At 39.3% G+C, this 16406-nt stretch overlaps 1 protein-coding gene across 2 annotated transcripts in view; it reads left to right on the forward strand.

Moving 5' to 3' along the window:
* Window positions 1-16406, forward strand: part of PIWIL2 (piwi like RNA-mediated gene silencing 2) — an 87927-nt gene that overhangs the window by 58661 nt on the left and 12860 nt on the right. For both annotated transcript variants that reach the window (XM_007450575.1, XM_007450576.1), the window contains exon 19: window positions 175-280. In XM_007450575.1, coding sequence (XP_007450637.1) covers window positions 175-280 — 106 coding nt within the window. The remainder of the gene's footprint in view (window positions 1-174; window positions 281-16406) is intronic.

The following is a 16406-nucleotide window of genomic DNA, read 5'->3' on the forward strand; positions in this document are numbered from 1 at the left end:
CCCTACATCAGTGCATGTTTTTACATGTAACATAAATGCATTTGCTGGGTACTTGTGTGATTGGTGCATGGAGAAGCCTGTGTATGCTGACATTTAGCTGTGGGCCTTCCTTTGTGAGTGTGTGTTCATCTTTCTCTCTCTCTCTCTCTCTCTCTCTACTTGCCTCTTTCCCAGCACCCTCACAAAATGGTATTCACGAGTGGTATTCCAGATGCCTCATCAGGAGATTGTGGATAGTCTGAAGCTGTGCCTGGTGGGCTCCTTGAAAAAGTTCTATGAGGTGAGGAGAACAACAGTTCTAAAGTATCAGGGTTTTAAAGGACTGCCTTCCTGATCACTTTAAGAGGAAGTCTGATTTAGTGAGAGGGATCCCAACTCGAAGGTGAGTTTCTTAAACAGACTGACAGGCAGCTCAGAAGGACTGTTTTCAGGCTTCTACTTGTACAGAGCAGCTTAAAGAGCTCAGTGCTTTGATTTGATTTGGTAAGTAATGATTATTTCCCTGGTTGTCAGCCTGATGCCTGTGTGCATAATCTTCAGGCCCTAATCAGGTAAGTCAGGGTAAATTTTAGTAATTAAAGCAGCTTATTAATTTTCTCAGCTTTTTATGGCTGTTATTAGGCGCTGGTTCTTTTCATTTAAGTTCAAGACCAGTGCCTCCCTGAAAATCACCCCTAGAACTCCAAAGAATGCTAACCATGGAGAATTGCTGTCATTAAGCTGATATTGGGTCTGGAACAATGAGCAAGTAAGGTACTGGGTTTTGCCTTGGCCAGTACATCAAAGGAAGCACTGATAGGTGGCTTTCATTTCTTAGGGTTCAGTGTTAGCCCTTTGCATAGAGATTAAACAGCAAGAAATTTAATGATTTCGCATGATTAAAGTCAATCTCTAGAACTCCACCTTGTTTCATTTTAGAATAACGTTTCCTATAGTGTCCTTCCAGTGGTTTGGTACTGTTTCAGTATTAGAGATTATGTAAACCAGAAGTTAAATTTTTGTCCCTCTAGAGGTCCATGTGATATGCTACTGTGTTATGAAGCCCCACTCACACCTTCCTTCTTCTTGTTGCTATTGTTTGCCTGCAAAGTTGTGTATGTCGTTTCAGCCCTAGCTCAAAGATTAGTTCTGTGAAACCTTTCTCATTTCCCCTCCTCTGCTCCATCCCTTAGCTAGACTTATTTCTTTATAGTCCTCTCCCAAGGCCCTCTGTTAACATTCTGTGTAGTGATTATCACATCCTGCCTTTTATTAGTTGTTTGTATCCTTATTTATCTCTCCCTCTGGGTTGTAAATTACTTGAACACTGTTTGGTTATGGATGGTTCTGTAGTAAATTACCCTAAAACTTAGTGACATGCAGTGAGCATTTATGATGTTCGCTGTCAGGAAGTTGGACAGGGCACAGTGGGCTCCAGTTCCTCTCCATTTGGGCCCCTTCATGTGGTCTTTTCACATGAGCTAGTTTGGGCTTCCTCACAGCATGGTGGCTGGATTCAGAGCTTGAGCATTCGAAGAGATTGAGAGAGCCAGGTAGAAAACGTGTTGCCTTGTATACCTTAGTCTTGAAAGCCATGTAGCGTCACTTCCACTGCATTCTGTAAGCCAAGTAGTAGTATCATTGTGAATATGCCTGGCTTTTGGAGGAGCCAGTGTGAGGTAGAGGTGGACTTAAAGAAACAACTGATATGCTCTATAAGGCCATTACATATATTCTGATATTTCTGTACTAATTACTCTTTCCTCCCTTCATCTATTATAAGGCACTGTTTGTACCTTACAATAAACTTGTGCAAAACTCTTTAGCATAGAAGTTAGCTGGTGGTTAGGTAGTCCTGTTCTTCCTCAGGCCAGTAATTTTTCCATTTATATTACATCCTGAGGAGGCTTTAACCCAATTTCCCAATATATTTGCTTATCAATATTGGTATTATCATAAGACTTATATACATGGTATAGTTGAATCTTACCAACAAGGTTAGTTGAATCTTAGCAACAAGGTCACCCTACATCATGATGCAGGGTGGTAGTAGACATAACCTGAAAAATAAGAGTCAGCAGTGGCACATTACTAGAGACCCACGCAGGCATGAATAATTAGTTCAGTTCATCATTATATTGTAAGACCAAAATATCTCCCAGAGCCATGCCACTTAAGTTTGCAGGCTTCCGTTCAACATTGTCAGGTTCTGAAAGCAGCAGTTCATTCGCCGTTTCAGACATTGGTATACTTGAGCTAACAGACAATGTCACCTCTTGCTCTGAGTGTCTTTTAAGGCACCAATGTAATATTGTATTTTCCTCATTGCACAACCATTTATTCATTCCTTTATCCTCAACTACCATTCTTCCTTTGCTGTATTTATACCCAAACTTTTCCACCTTTAAATGGAACATTAGGTTTAGCCACTGTGCTGGGCTAGGATGCTGCCAGCAATACTAGTCTAGCAATTGCCTCCCCCTCAGTCCACTGCCATTCACATAGGGTAGGATTACATAGGTCAGAACGAGTGGGCTATCTCACCTCCTAGGCAATATAGATGCGTGCCCTGTGAACCTCAATTTTGCCTGAGGGGGTGAAGGCACAGTCCACCCCGTTAGGCCCTTAGAAACTCTAATTACAGTTTCTTGCTTAGGGACTGTTATGGGTTGAATTGTGCCCCCTTAAAAAGATATTGAAGTCCTGGGCTTCCCTGGTGGCGCAGTGGTTGAGAGTCTGCCTGCCGATGCAGGGGACACGGGTTCATGCCCCGGTCCTGGAAGATCCCACATGCTGCAGAGCGGCTAGGCCTGTGAGCCATGGCTGCTGAGCCTACGCGTCTGGAGCCTGTGCTCCACAACGGGAGAGGCCACAACAGACAGCAGAACCCCAGACAAGTCGAACACCCCCAGCCTGCCCCCTCGCTCTTCTCCACGACAGCTTCCCTCTTTGGCTCTGCAAAGCGGCTTCCTCCTCTCTGAAACCGTGCTGGGAAACACGTTGCTGACACACCACAGGCCGTACGTGCTGCATTTTAGGAGCTCAGAGACGGGTTTACTTTTCTCAGTCCCAGTTTTAAAAGCCTGCCCAGGGAAGGCTTCCTGCTGCGCATTCCCCAGGCAGCCCCAGAAAGGTCCAGATGGATGAGGGGAGGGACAGCTCCCAGTGCAGCGAGGCCGCGGGGCGCTCCTAAGCGCGCTGGAACTTCTTCTAAGAGGTCTTTACATGCAGCGAAGATGATATGAGGGCAAAGTAGAGCTCTTCCTCTGAATCAGCGCCTGCCTTCTTCTCTAGCAGGTTTCCTCCATTGGCTTTTCTTCTCAAGCTCAGTAAGACTCCAGGAAAAAAAAGGAAATCTCCCAACTTCCTGATACTTTTCTACACTTGGAGCAGAACTCTGTATGATACTCATTTCTGAATGGGTCTTGCTTGTTGTATTATTTGTTTGGTCTAAATTCCAACTGTTGATGCCTAAATTAGTTAGAGGAATCTCATTCTTGGTCCTAACCACGGGTTTCTGTTTTTAAGTTTCAACTTAGAAAATCCTGTCATTTGACTCATGTAGTTGAAATGTTGCGGCTATGTATCAAACTCTGAAACAGAGTTTTAGGAAATACAAACCACTTTACATTCTGTTTGTTGCAACAGATAAAGAAGATGTGCCACATATATACAATGGAATATTACTCAGCCATAAAGAGATGAAATTGAGTTATTTGTAGTGAGGTGGATGGACCCAGAGTCTGTCATACAGAGTGAAGTAAGTCAGAAAGAGAAAAACAAATTCCATATGGTAATGCATATCTATGGAATCTAAAAAAAAAAAAAAAAAAAAAAGATCTTGAAGTCCTAACCCCAGTACCAGTGAAGGTAACCTTTTTTGCAAAGAGTATCTTGGCCGATAATCAAGTTAAGATGAGGTCATTAGAGTGGGCGCTAATCCAGTATTCCTGTGTTCTTATGAAAAGAGGAGATTTGGACCCAGAGACAGACACACATAGAGGAAAGGCAATGTGAAGACACAGGGAGAGCACCATCTACAAGCCAAGGAACACATGAGGCCACCAGGAGTTATAGAATGATAGATTCTCTGTCACAGCCCTCAGAAGGAAACAACCTTGCCAACACTTTGACTTCAAACTTTAGACTCCAGCATGGTGGAACAGTACACTTCAGTTAGTGGTACTTTGTTATGGCAGCTCTAGCAAATGAATGCATGGTTCATCCCAGCTTCTAGCACCCAAAGTTGCAGTCCTGGTCCGAGAACCACTGCATCAGGTAGTAAAAAAGAGGGTTAACGTCATGTGGAGGAAAACAAAAAAAATGTATTGTCATAGCAGCATCCTTCCCCACCCCTTGTTCTTTAGATCCCCCAGAAAAGGAGAGGAGTTTATCTAGTGGGGACATTCCCTTGGCCCCTGTCATGTTGAATATGAGTACACACTCATAAAATCATGTAAGCTAGCCCTTCACACCTTTATTCCCTTCATTTTAAACAATAAATGTTTCAGTTGCTCATTCTAATTTTCTGTCAAACTGTTACTCTGGGGATGAAAGTGTGTTCCTTGGTCTGAGGAAATGTGACTTGGCAGTCCAGATTGGTATAGTGTCTTCTGTTTTAGTTCTTTTATAGTATTTTGAGAATTTGTATCTACCAGCAGATATGCAAAACCCAGTCCAGAATAGGTGTCTGTTTCTGTCAGGAACAATTTGTAATCTCCTGGAGCTGCAGAGTCAGCCCAATTTGCCACTGTGTGTGGGGCCTTCCCCTCAGGGAATCTGCCCCCAGAGCCATCTGCATTCTCTGTCCTCTTGGCAGACAGAACAGTTTATTGGAATTTTGCACTTCAGAGGGTATGAGAAAAGTATGTCTAGATTTAGCCCATTTCTTCATTGCTTCAGCCCTCAGTGTCCACTCATTTCATGGACCCAGGTACCGCTCGAGTAGGCACACCAAGATATCTGCTTGCTGGTAACTACTTTCTGATCCTGGAAGGAGGTAGTTACTCCTCATTCACCCTTCCCCCCTACTTCCTGGTAACGTCTAATCTGCTTTCTGTCTCTGTGGATTTGTGTATATTATATAGAGATAATCATAAAATACATGATCTTTTGTGTTTGCCTTCTTTTATTGATCGTGTTTATAAGGTTCATCTAAATTGTAGACTATATTATTACTTTGTTCTTTTTTATGGATGAATCATGTTCTATTGTATGTCTATCCATTCATCACTGATGGCCATTTGTACTGTTCCCACCTTTTGACTATTGTGAATAATACAGGCTGTGAACATGCCTGTATATGTATTAGTTTGAGTACCTATTTCATTTCTTTTGGGTATATACCTAGGAGTGAAATTGCTGGGTCATATGGTAATTCTTTGTTTAACTTTTTGAGGAACCCGCAAACTGTTTTCCACAGTGGATGCACCATTTCACGTTCCTGTCAGCAATATAGAAGGGTTCCAGCTACTCCACATCCTTGCCAACACATCTTATTTTCCTTTTTTTAATTGTAACTCTTGTGAAGTGGTATCTCATTATGGCTTTAACTTGCATTTCCTTAATGACTAATGTTGTACATCATTTCATGTGCTTATTGTCCATTTGTATAACTTCTTTGGAGAAGTCCTTTTGAGTCCTTTCCCTGTTTTTCAGTTGATCTATTTGTCTTTTTCTTTTTGAGATGTAAGAGTTTTTGTTTTTATTTTTACATATTCTGGATACAGAACTCTTGTCTGATGTACGATTTGCAAATATTTTCTCCCATTCTGTAGAGTGTCTTCACTTTCTTGATAATGTTATTTGATGCACAAAAGTTTTAAATTTTGATGGAGTCCCGTTATCTATTTTTTCTTTTGTTCCTTGTGCTGTCAAATCTAAGACTCTGTTGGCAAATTTGAGGTCATGAAGATTTACGCCTCTGTTTTCTTCTAACAGTTTTAGAGCTTTAGCTGTTACCTTTAGGTCATTGATCCATTTTGAGTTACATTTCGTACGTGGAGTGAGGTAGAGGTCCAACTCTACTCTTTTGCGTGTGGTTATCCACTTGTCCCAGCACCACTTGTTGGGGAGACTATATTCTTTATAGAATGGTATTGGCACCCTTATTAAAGATCAATTAGCCCTGGATGTTTGAGTTTATTTCTGAACTCTCAGTTCTGTTCCATTGGTCTCTATGTCATCCTTATGTCAGTACAACACTGTTTTGATTATTGCTTCTTTTTAGTTAGCTTTGAAATTAGGAAGTCTGAGTCTTCCAGGGTTTTTTCCAATATTGTTTTGGCTATTCAGAGCCGCTTGGAATTCCATATGAATTTGAGAATAGGCACTTGCATTTCTGTAAAAAGGGCCTTTGGAATTGCGATAGGAATTGCATTGAATTTATAGATCACTTTGCAAGTGTTGTCATCTTAATAATATTCACTCTTGCAATATGTGGACACAGGATGTCTTTCCATTTATTTAGGTTGTCTTTAATTTCTTTCAGCAATGTTTTGTAGTTTCCAGGTTCAAGTGTTTCACCTCCTCAGTTAAATTTATTCTGGGTATTTTATTCTTTTGAATGCTACGGAGTATGGAATAGTTCTGATTTCATTTTTGGATTGTTCATTGCTGGTGTATAGAAACATAATTGTTTTGTGTGTTAATCTTTAACCCTGCAACTTTTCTGAACTTAACTAGCTTTAGTAGACTTTTTTCCCCAATTCTTTGGGATTTTTCTATATAGAATCATGTTACCTGCAAATAGAAATAGTCATACTTCTTTTTTTCCAATTTTGATGCCTTTTATCTATTTATCCTGCTTAGTTGCTCTGACTGGAACTTCCAGTACAATATTTGATAGCAGTGGTAAAAACAGGCATCCTTGTCTTTTTCCTGATCTTAGGGGGATAGTTTTAAGTCTTTCACCATTGAGTATGATGTTAGCTGTGGGTGTTTCATAGACTCACTTTATCATGTTAAGGAAGTTTCTTTCTGTTCAGCCATCCTGGCTGAATGTTTTTATAGTGAAAGTGTGTTGGATTTTTATCAAATGCTTTTTCTGCATATTAGTTTATAACAGTCTCATTCATATTAATACCAAATTGATTTCAGTAGTACACAAAAAATTTGTTTCTTTCTGGTACTATGGTGTCCCTCCTTCTCTGTGCTAATTTTATTTTATTTTATTTTAATTAATTAATTAATTTTTGGCTGCGTTGGGTCTTTGTTGCTGTGCATGGGCTTTTTCTAGTTGCAGTGAGAGGGGCCTACTCTTTGTTGCAGTGGTGGGCTTCTCACTGTGGTGACTTCTCTTGTTGCGGAGCACGGGTTCTAGGCACGTGTGCTTCAGCAGTTGTGGCGCACGGGCTTAGTTACTCTGCGGCATGTGGTATCTTCCAAGACCAGAGCTTGAACCCGTGTCTCCTGCATTGGCAGGTGGATTCTTAACCACTGTGCCACCAGTGAAGTCCTGTGCTAATTTTATATTAGGGTTTCCAGAGAGACAGATCAATAGGGGGTGTGTGCGTGTGCGCACGCACGCGCGCATGTGTGTGTGTGTGTGTGTGTGTGTGTGTATTTTGAGGAATTGGCTCATGTGATTTATGGAGGCTGGCGCAGGGTAGGCCAACAGGTTGGAGACCCAGGGAAGGGCTGATGTTGTAGATCAAGTTTGAGTTTATCCTAATTGGTATGTTTTAGTCTTCTTGAATGTGTCAGTTAACTTTTGAATCATATTTGGGAATTTTTGGTCCACTATTTCTTCAAACACTCTTTTGCCCCTTTCTCTCTTTCCTCTGCTACTGAGACTCCAGTTATTCATATGTTGTTATGCTTGATGGTGTCTCACAGGTCTCAGAAGCTGCATTCATTTTTCTTCCTTTTTTTCTTTGTTTCTCACACTGGATAATCTTTTTTTTTTTTTTTTTTTTTTTTTTTGCGGTACGCGGGCCTCTCACTGTTGTGGCCTCTCCCGTTGTGGAGCACAGGCTCCGGACGCGCAGGCTCAGGGGCCATGGCTCACAGGCCCAGCGGCTCCACGGCATGTGGGATCCTCCCAGACCGGGGCACGAATCCACATCCCCTGCGTCGGCAGGCGGACTCTCAACCACTGCGCCACCAGGGAAGCCCCTCACACTGGATAATCTTGATTGATTTATCTTTTAGTTCACTGATTATTCCTTCTGCCTGATCACATCTGCTCTTAAGCCCCTCTGGTGAATTTTTCATTTCACTTATACATTCTGATTCCAAAATTTTTGTTTGGTTTTTTCTTACAGTTTCTATCTTTATTGGTAGTCTTTACTTTGTGAGATTTTCCTTAATGTCTTTAGATGTAGTTTTCTTTAGATCTTTGAACATTATTTAAAAATGGTTGGGGGCTTCTCTGGTGGCGCAATGGTTAAGAAGCCACCTGCCAATGCAGGAGACACAGGTTTGAGCCCTGGTCTGGGAAGATCCCACATGCCGCAGAGCAGCTAAGCCCGTGCGCCGCAACTACTGAGCCTGCACTCTAGAGCCCACAGACCACAACTACTGAGCCCGCGTACCACAGCTACTGAATCCTGTGCACCTAGAGCCCATGCTCCGCAGCAAGAGAAGCCAACGCAGTGAGAAGCCTGTGCACCGCAATGAAGAGTAGCCCCCTCTCACAGCAACTAGAGAAAAGCCTGCGTGCAGCAACTAAGACCTAGTGCAGCCAAAAATAAATATAAATAAGTAAATAATTTAAAAAATAAATAAAATAAAATAAAAATGGTTGGTTTCAAGTCCTTGTCTAATATAACCAATGTCCAGGCTTCTCCCCATACAGTTTCTATTAACTACTTGTTTTTCATGTGAATGGGCTGTAGTTTACTATTTCTTGGCATGTTTCATAATTTTTTATTGAAAGCTAGACATATTTATTTTTAATTAAAAAAATTTATTTAAAGCTACATTTCTTTCTTTTTTATTTATTTATTTAATTTTTGCGGTATGCGGGCCTCTCCCGTTGCGGAGCAGAGGCTCCTGACGCGCAGGCCCAGCGGCCATGGCTCATGGGCCTAGTTGCTCCGCGGCATGTGGGATCTTCCCGGACCGGGGCACGAACTCGCGTCCCCTGCATCGGCAGGCGGACTCTCAACCACTGCACCACCAGGGAAGCTCTCTTTCTTTTTTAAAATATTTATTTATTTATTTGGCTGCCTCGGGTCTCAGTTGTGGCATGCGGGATCTTCTTTGCAGCATGCAGGATCTTTCATTGCGACACGCAGCCTTCTCTCTATTTGTGGAGCATGGGCTCCAGAGCACGTGGGCTCAGTTGCCCTGTGGCATGTGGGATCTTAGTTCCTCGACCAGGGATCCACCCTCTGTCCCCTGCATTGGAAGGAGGATTCTTAACCACTGGACCACCAGGGAAGTCCCTAGACATTTTTAATATAATGTTGGCAACTCTGCAAATCAGATCTCCACCCCCAGGGATTGTTGTTGTTGCTCTTCGATGCTTTCCCTGGCCTGATTCTGTAATCTTTGTAATCTAAACTGTGTGTAGCCACTGAAATCTCCCCTTAGTTTAGCTTAGTGATCAGCTAATGACGGGACAAAGATTTCTTCAAATGCCTTGAATGTTCTGCACCCTCCAGTGATTGCTAGATTATTTTCTCAGTTACCATGGTAGTGAGGCTGCAGGTGGCACAGCTACTGCAGAGAAAGGGGAATATGAATAGAGCAAGTTAAAACACCACAAAGGTCAAGATTCAGCCAATTTTATTGAATAAATGCTGTTCAGATTGTTTTAAGCCTCTGGTTAGTTTCCACAGTTCTAAAAAAGTTGATTTTGACCATTTGTGCAGTGTGCTTGTTGCTTTTATGGTTGAACAGATTTTTGGAGGTCCTTACTTTCTCATTCAAGAAATATTTCTTGAAGAGTGCTTTTGACAATCTGCTTTTGTCAAGTGCAAGTGCTTTTCTAGGTGGACAGTGATTAGAGTTTAGAACCCACTAAGGGTAGATTGCACTAGAAAACCTCCATCATTTTGTTTTAGGGCCCCAAAATAAGGGCCCTAAAATAAGGGGCCCTTATTCTAGGAATAAGGGTGATTGAAAGCAAACTACAGCTCATCTTTGAATTATTTTAAATTTTTGAATCAGATATGATGATCCAGCGTGCTAGTGTTTCTAAGTTTCTCATAGTGCAAATACTCTAGACACCTGGAAGAAACAAACTTGAATCTTCTCCGTATGAACAATATCATTCCAGGCGCCATGTTATTTCAATTAACAATACTGTAAATACAGGCATACCTCAGAGATATTGGGGGTTCAGTTCCAGACTACCACAGTAAAGCTAGTACTGCACTAAAGTGAGTCACAAATTTTTTAGTTTCCCAGTGCATATAAATGTTAGGTTTATGCTATACTATAGTCTGTTAAGTGTGCAATGAACAAATGTGCATGTCTTAATTAAAAAATAATGTGTTGGAAAAATGGCATTGATAGACTTGCTCAACACAGGGTGACACAAACCTTTAATTTGTAAAAAAAAAACTGCAGTATCTGCAAAGTGCAGTAAAGTGAAGCACAATAAAATGAGATACGTCTGTGCTGTGTTTGGCAATTTTTAAAAAGGAATATATTTATATTATACACACATTTAGGCACATATGTGTGTATATTTTTTGAATATATATACTACATATATACATATGTGTGTATGTATACACATACATATGTCATGTATTTATTATATGAATATATATATATATATATATGTATATCTACTTGAGTTTAATTGAGAAGTTAATGAAGCAAAGAAGAATAAGTAGGTGAAGATACAAAACGACAGAAACCCAGAGAGATTATGAGAGCTGCATTTGGGTTCTTTTTCTTTAGGGAAATATGCTAATTCTGGAAGAGGCAGCTGAAACATTGAAAAGCTGTGGAGCACTTTTGAAGTCTTTAGGGATCAAAAGCTGGAGGCCAGGGCCTCCAAGCCAGTGAGTCTTCTCCCCACTATTTGGGCTGTGAATCTGAAGAGCTGCAAACTAGGAGTAAAGAGCTATAGGTAGATCAACTCTGAATATACTAGTCCTTGAATATGGATTCAGGTGAACTCTGACTGCTAGTTTTACTGCCCACTTGCCAAAAGCAAATAAAAACCCTCTGAAGGAAGATAACATTATCCTGGGCATCAGATTTTTCTGCAGTATCTAGCAATCAATAAATAATAACCAAAACTACAAGAGAGTTTTAAATGAAGGGACTGAGAAACTAAGAAAGCCAACAGATAACTGATCCAGATGCACAGAGGATTCAGATAGATGAGTAGTCAGACACATTTTAAAATAGCTACACTTAAGTTCAGAGAAATGGAAGACAACATTAAGAATTTTAGCAAACAATTGGAAACTGGGGAAAAATTGAAATTTCTAGAACTAAAAATTATAATAACCAAAATTAAACTCTTAGTGAATGGGTGTATTAGGTTGCTAGGGCTGCCAAAACAACAGCTTAAGCAATAAAAATTTATTTCCTCACAGATCTGTGGGATGGGAAGTCCAAGATCAAGATGTTGTGCTGGCAGGGTTGGATTCTCCTGAGGCCTCTCTCCTTGTCTTATAGATCGCTGTCTTCTCTCTGTGTCACATGGTCTTTACTGCATGTGTGTCTATGTCCCAGTCTCCTCTTCTTAGAAAGACACCAGTCATATTTGATTAGGGCCCACCCCAGTGACCTTTTTTAAACTGAATAACCTCTCTAAATATCAGTTTCCAAATACAGTCACATTTTGGGTATGGCAGGTTAGGACTTCAACACAAATTTTGGAGAAACACAGCTCTGTGCATAACAGTGGGCAACAGTAGTTTAGACTTAATTGAGGAAATTAAGAGACAATTGAAAGATAGGTAAGAAGAAAATAATGAAACTACACTGAGATACGGAGGGTTAGAAAGTATAACAAGGCAACAGACATGGGAGTTATGGAGTTAAAATATATTATACACATAAGTGGTCCAGAAGGAGGTTAGAGAGAGCAGAGGGCAGAAAAACAATGGTAAAGAATATTCCAAAAGTGTTAGAATACATTAAGTCACAGATACGAGAAATCCAACAAATCCCAAGCAAGATATAAAAAGAAAAGTACACTTAGGCACATTATAGTAAAACTGTTGAAAGTAAAGACAAATATATATATACATATTAAGGCAAGTCAAAGGAAAATAAAAGAGGTTACCCTTCAAGGAGCAACAAATTGACTAATAGTGAACTAGTCAAAAGAAACAGTTTAAGCCACAAGATAATAAAATAATAGCTACAAAATGCTGCAAGAAAATAACTACCAATATAGAATCCAATATCCACTAAAATTAACTTCTAATAAGGTGAAAAAAGACACTTTGTGGCAAATAAAAAATTGAGAATGCTTGTCACTGGCAGATTTGCACTGAAGGAAAATACAAAAGAGCATTTTTCACCTACAAGGAAAATTATCCCAGAAAACACTTAGAAATGGTTAAAGGAATAAATACAGGAATAAAAGTGCCAAGTATGGGGATAAATTTAAATGAATACGTACCATCTAAAATAGTAATGTTTTTGAGTGAATATATATTCATTTGTGTGTATGAATTTCAAATTGATGACAGTAATAGCACGTATATCTGGAAGAAGTGAATGAAGTTCCAGTGCCTTTAGTTTCTTGAATTGTTGAGGAAAAGGTGAAAGTACTAATTTATATTACACTTCGATACACTAAAGAGCTATGTTGTAATTTCTAGGGTAGCCACTAAAAGAATGAAAAAAGAGTTATGTAACAATCAAAATGAGAGAAGAGAAAATAAAAATTTTTTTAAGGAAGAAAGAAAAAGAATATAGAACAGGTGAAACAAATAGCAAGCAATACTTGGACCTTGAAAATGTTATGCTAAGTGAAAGAAGCCAGTCATAAAAGACCACGTTTTATACGATTCCATTCATAAGAAATGTTCAGAACAGGGAAGTTTACAGAAACAGAAAGTAGGTCAGTGGTTGCTTAGGGCTAAGTTGGGGAGAGAATAGGTGGGTAGAATGGTGGTAGTTTAAGAGTGTGGGCTTATTGTTGAGGTGATGAAAATGTTATAAAATCGATTGTGGTGATGGTTGTACATGTCTGTGGATATACTAAAAAACATTGAATTTTACACTTTAAATTGATGAATTATATGGTGTGTGGATTATCTGAATAAATAAATTTTTAAAAAATATTTAAAGAATCATATAGAAATTCTGGACTTCTAAAATGTAATAAATGAACATTTCAGTAGAGGGGCCTAACATCAGATTGGGTTAAGCAGAAGAAATAACTAGCGAATTTGAAGATAGGTCAGTTGAGATTATTGAGTGTGAAGAAAAGAAAGAAAAAAATAAGGAAAATTAACAGAGGCTCAGAGAACTGTGGGACACCATCAGCCATAGCAATATAAACATAATGTGATTCCCAGAAGGGGAGTAGTGAGAGAGAATTGGGAACAAAGGACATTGGAAGGAATAATAGCCAAAAATTTCCAAAATTAATAAAGAAGGGAATCAGTTCATCCAAGAAGCCTAACGAACACTAAGTAGGAAAAACTCAAAGATACCCATACCTAGACAGAACCAAGTAAGACTGCTAAAAGACAAAGAGGGCATCTTGAAAGCACCAAGAGAAAGCCGCTCATTATGTTCAAGGCATCTTCAATAAGATTAAGAACTGACTTCTCATCAGAAATCATGGAGGCCAGAAGGCAATGGGATGACATATTCCAAATGCTGGAAGAAAAAGAAGTTTGAATAAGAATTGTATAGCCAGAAAAGCTGCTGTTCAGAAATAAAGGAGAAACCTTGACAATAATATTATGCTCAGTGAAAGAAGCTAGACATAAAAAGCCACATATTTATATTATTCCATTTCTATGAAATATCCAGAATAGGAAGAATTGTAGAGACAGAAAAGAGATTACTGGTTTCCAGGCATTGAGGATGCTGGCAGGAATAGGGAGTAACTGCTAATGGGTATAGGGTTCTTTTGGGGGTGTTGAAAATATTATGGAATTAGGTAGTGTTGATAGGTATATAATTTTGTGAGTATACTAAAACCACTGAATTATACTCTTTGAAATGGTGAATTTTATGTGATTTACATATCACATTTTTTAATGGAGAAAGTAAGACTCTCAGATAAAAACTAGGGGGATTTGTCACTAGCAGACCTGTCCTACAAGAAATACTTAAGGGAGTCCTTCAGGTAGAAATGAAATGACACTAGACAGTAATTTGTATCCACATGAAGAAGTAAGTACCACCAGGAAAGGTAACTATATAGGTAAACATAAAGAGAGCAAAAATATATTTTTGTTTGTAATTTTTCTTCTAGTCTGTGTCTTAAGAGACAAGTGCATAAAGTGGTAATTATAAATCTAAGTGGATGTGCATACAGTGTATAAAGATATAATTTGTATGACAGTAAAGGCACAAAGTAGAGGGGAGGGAATGGAGCCATAATAGGAGCAAAGTTTTTGAATAATACCAAAATTAATTTTGTATTGGGACTTCCGTGGTGGTCCAGTGGTAAAGAATCTGCCTTACAATGCAGGGGACGCACATTCTATCCCCCGTCAGGGAACTAAGATCATACACGCCACAGGTCAGCTAAGCCCACATGCCACAACTACTGAGCTCGCGCGCACCTCAACTAGAGCCCATGTGCCGCAAATTACAGACCCCACATGCTCTGGAACCCGTGTGCCACAGCTGCAGAGCCCACGTGCCCTGGAGCCTGTGTGCCACAACTAGAGAAGAGAAAACCTGCACACCACAAGTAGAGAGAAGTCCGTGTACCACAATGAAGAGCCCGCACACCGGTGCAACGACAGATCCCACGTCTAAGACCCAACACAGCCAAAAAGAAATAAAATAAATAAAATAACTAAATAATAAATCATCTTTTTAAAAAATAAATAAATTTATTTATTTACTTATTTTTGGCTGCATTGTGTCTCCACTGCTGTACGTGGGGGGCTTTCTCTAGTTGCGGCGAGCGGGGGCTACTCTTCATTGTGGTGCATGGACTTCTCACTGTGGTGGCTTCTCTTGTTGCAGAGCACGGGCTCTAGGTCTGCGGGCTTCAGTAGCTGTTGCACACAGGCTCAGTAGTTGTGGCTCATGGACTCTAGAGCTCAGGCTCAGTAGTTGTGGCTCACAGGCTTAGTTGCTCTGCGGCGTTTGGGATCTTCCTGGACCAGTGCTCAAACCCGTGTCCCCTGCATTGGCAGGTGGATTCTTAACCACTGCGCCACCAGTGGTTTAAATCTTTAAAAGAATCTTTAAAAAAAATTTTGTATTAACTGACCAAATGAGATTGTTATAAGTTAATATGTTAATTGTAATCGCCAGGTGAAAGACTAAGAAAATAACTATGAAAAATAAAAGAAAAGAAATGACAAGGGAATTAATATGGTAACTAGAAAATGTCTATTTAATACAAATTAAGGCAGTTGAGGAAGAATAGAGGGACAAAAAAGATATAAGGCATGTGGAAAAAAATAGTAAAATGGCAGATGTAAATCTTACCGTATCAGTAATTACATTAAATGTAAATGGACTAAACACCAAAGGTAGAGATTAGCAACTTGGATTAAGTGAAAATATGAAGATATGCTTTCTCCAAGAGACATATTTTAGTTTCAGAGACACAGGAGGTTGAAAGTAAAAGAATGGAACAAGATAAACCAAAAGAGAGCTGGAGTAGCTATACTAATAACAGGCAAAACAGACTTTAAGATAACAATTCTTACTAAAGACAAGAAAGGACATTTAGTAATGGCAAAAGGGTCAATCCATGAGGAATTCATAAAATATAAACATATATGAAACTAACATCATACATCCAAAAATATATGAAACAAAAACTAACATAAGTGAAAGGAGAAATAGACAATTCTACAGTAATAGATGGAGATTTAAAAAGTTCATTTTTGATAATGGATAGAACAGTTAGAAATAAGATCAACAAGGAAATAAAATACTTGAACAACTCTGTGTATCCAACTCAACCTAACAGACATCTACAGAACACACACCAACAGAACACACATTCTTGTCAAATGTGCATGACACATTCTCCATGATAGAACATATGTCAGGTTATAAAACAAGACTCAGTACATCTTAAAGGATTAAAATCATGCAAAATATGTTCTGAAACCACAATAGAATGAAATTAGAATATAATATGTGGGACATTTGGGAAAGTCACAACTATATGGAAATTAAACAATATTCCCAAGTAACCAGGAGGTCAAAGAAGAAATCAAAAGGGAAATTAGAAAATGCTTTGAGATAAATGAAAATAAAGACAAAACATACCAAAACTCGTGGATGTATGTAAAGAAGTGCTTAGAAGGAAAATTTATAGCTGTAAACACCTATAATAAAAAAGAAGAAAA

This window comes from Lipotes vexillifer, unplaced genomic scaffold (assembly GCF_000442215.2).
Source record: "Lipotes vexillifer unplaced genomic scaffold, Lipotes_vexillifer_v1.1 scaffold567, whole genome shotgun sequence".
In the NCBI taxonomy this organism is placed as follows: domain Eukaryota; kingdom Metazoa; phylum Chordata; class Mammalia; order Artiodactyla; family Lipotidae; genus Lipotes; species Lipotes vexillifer.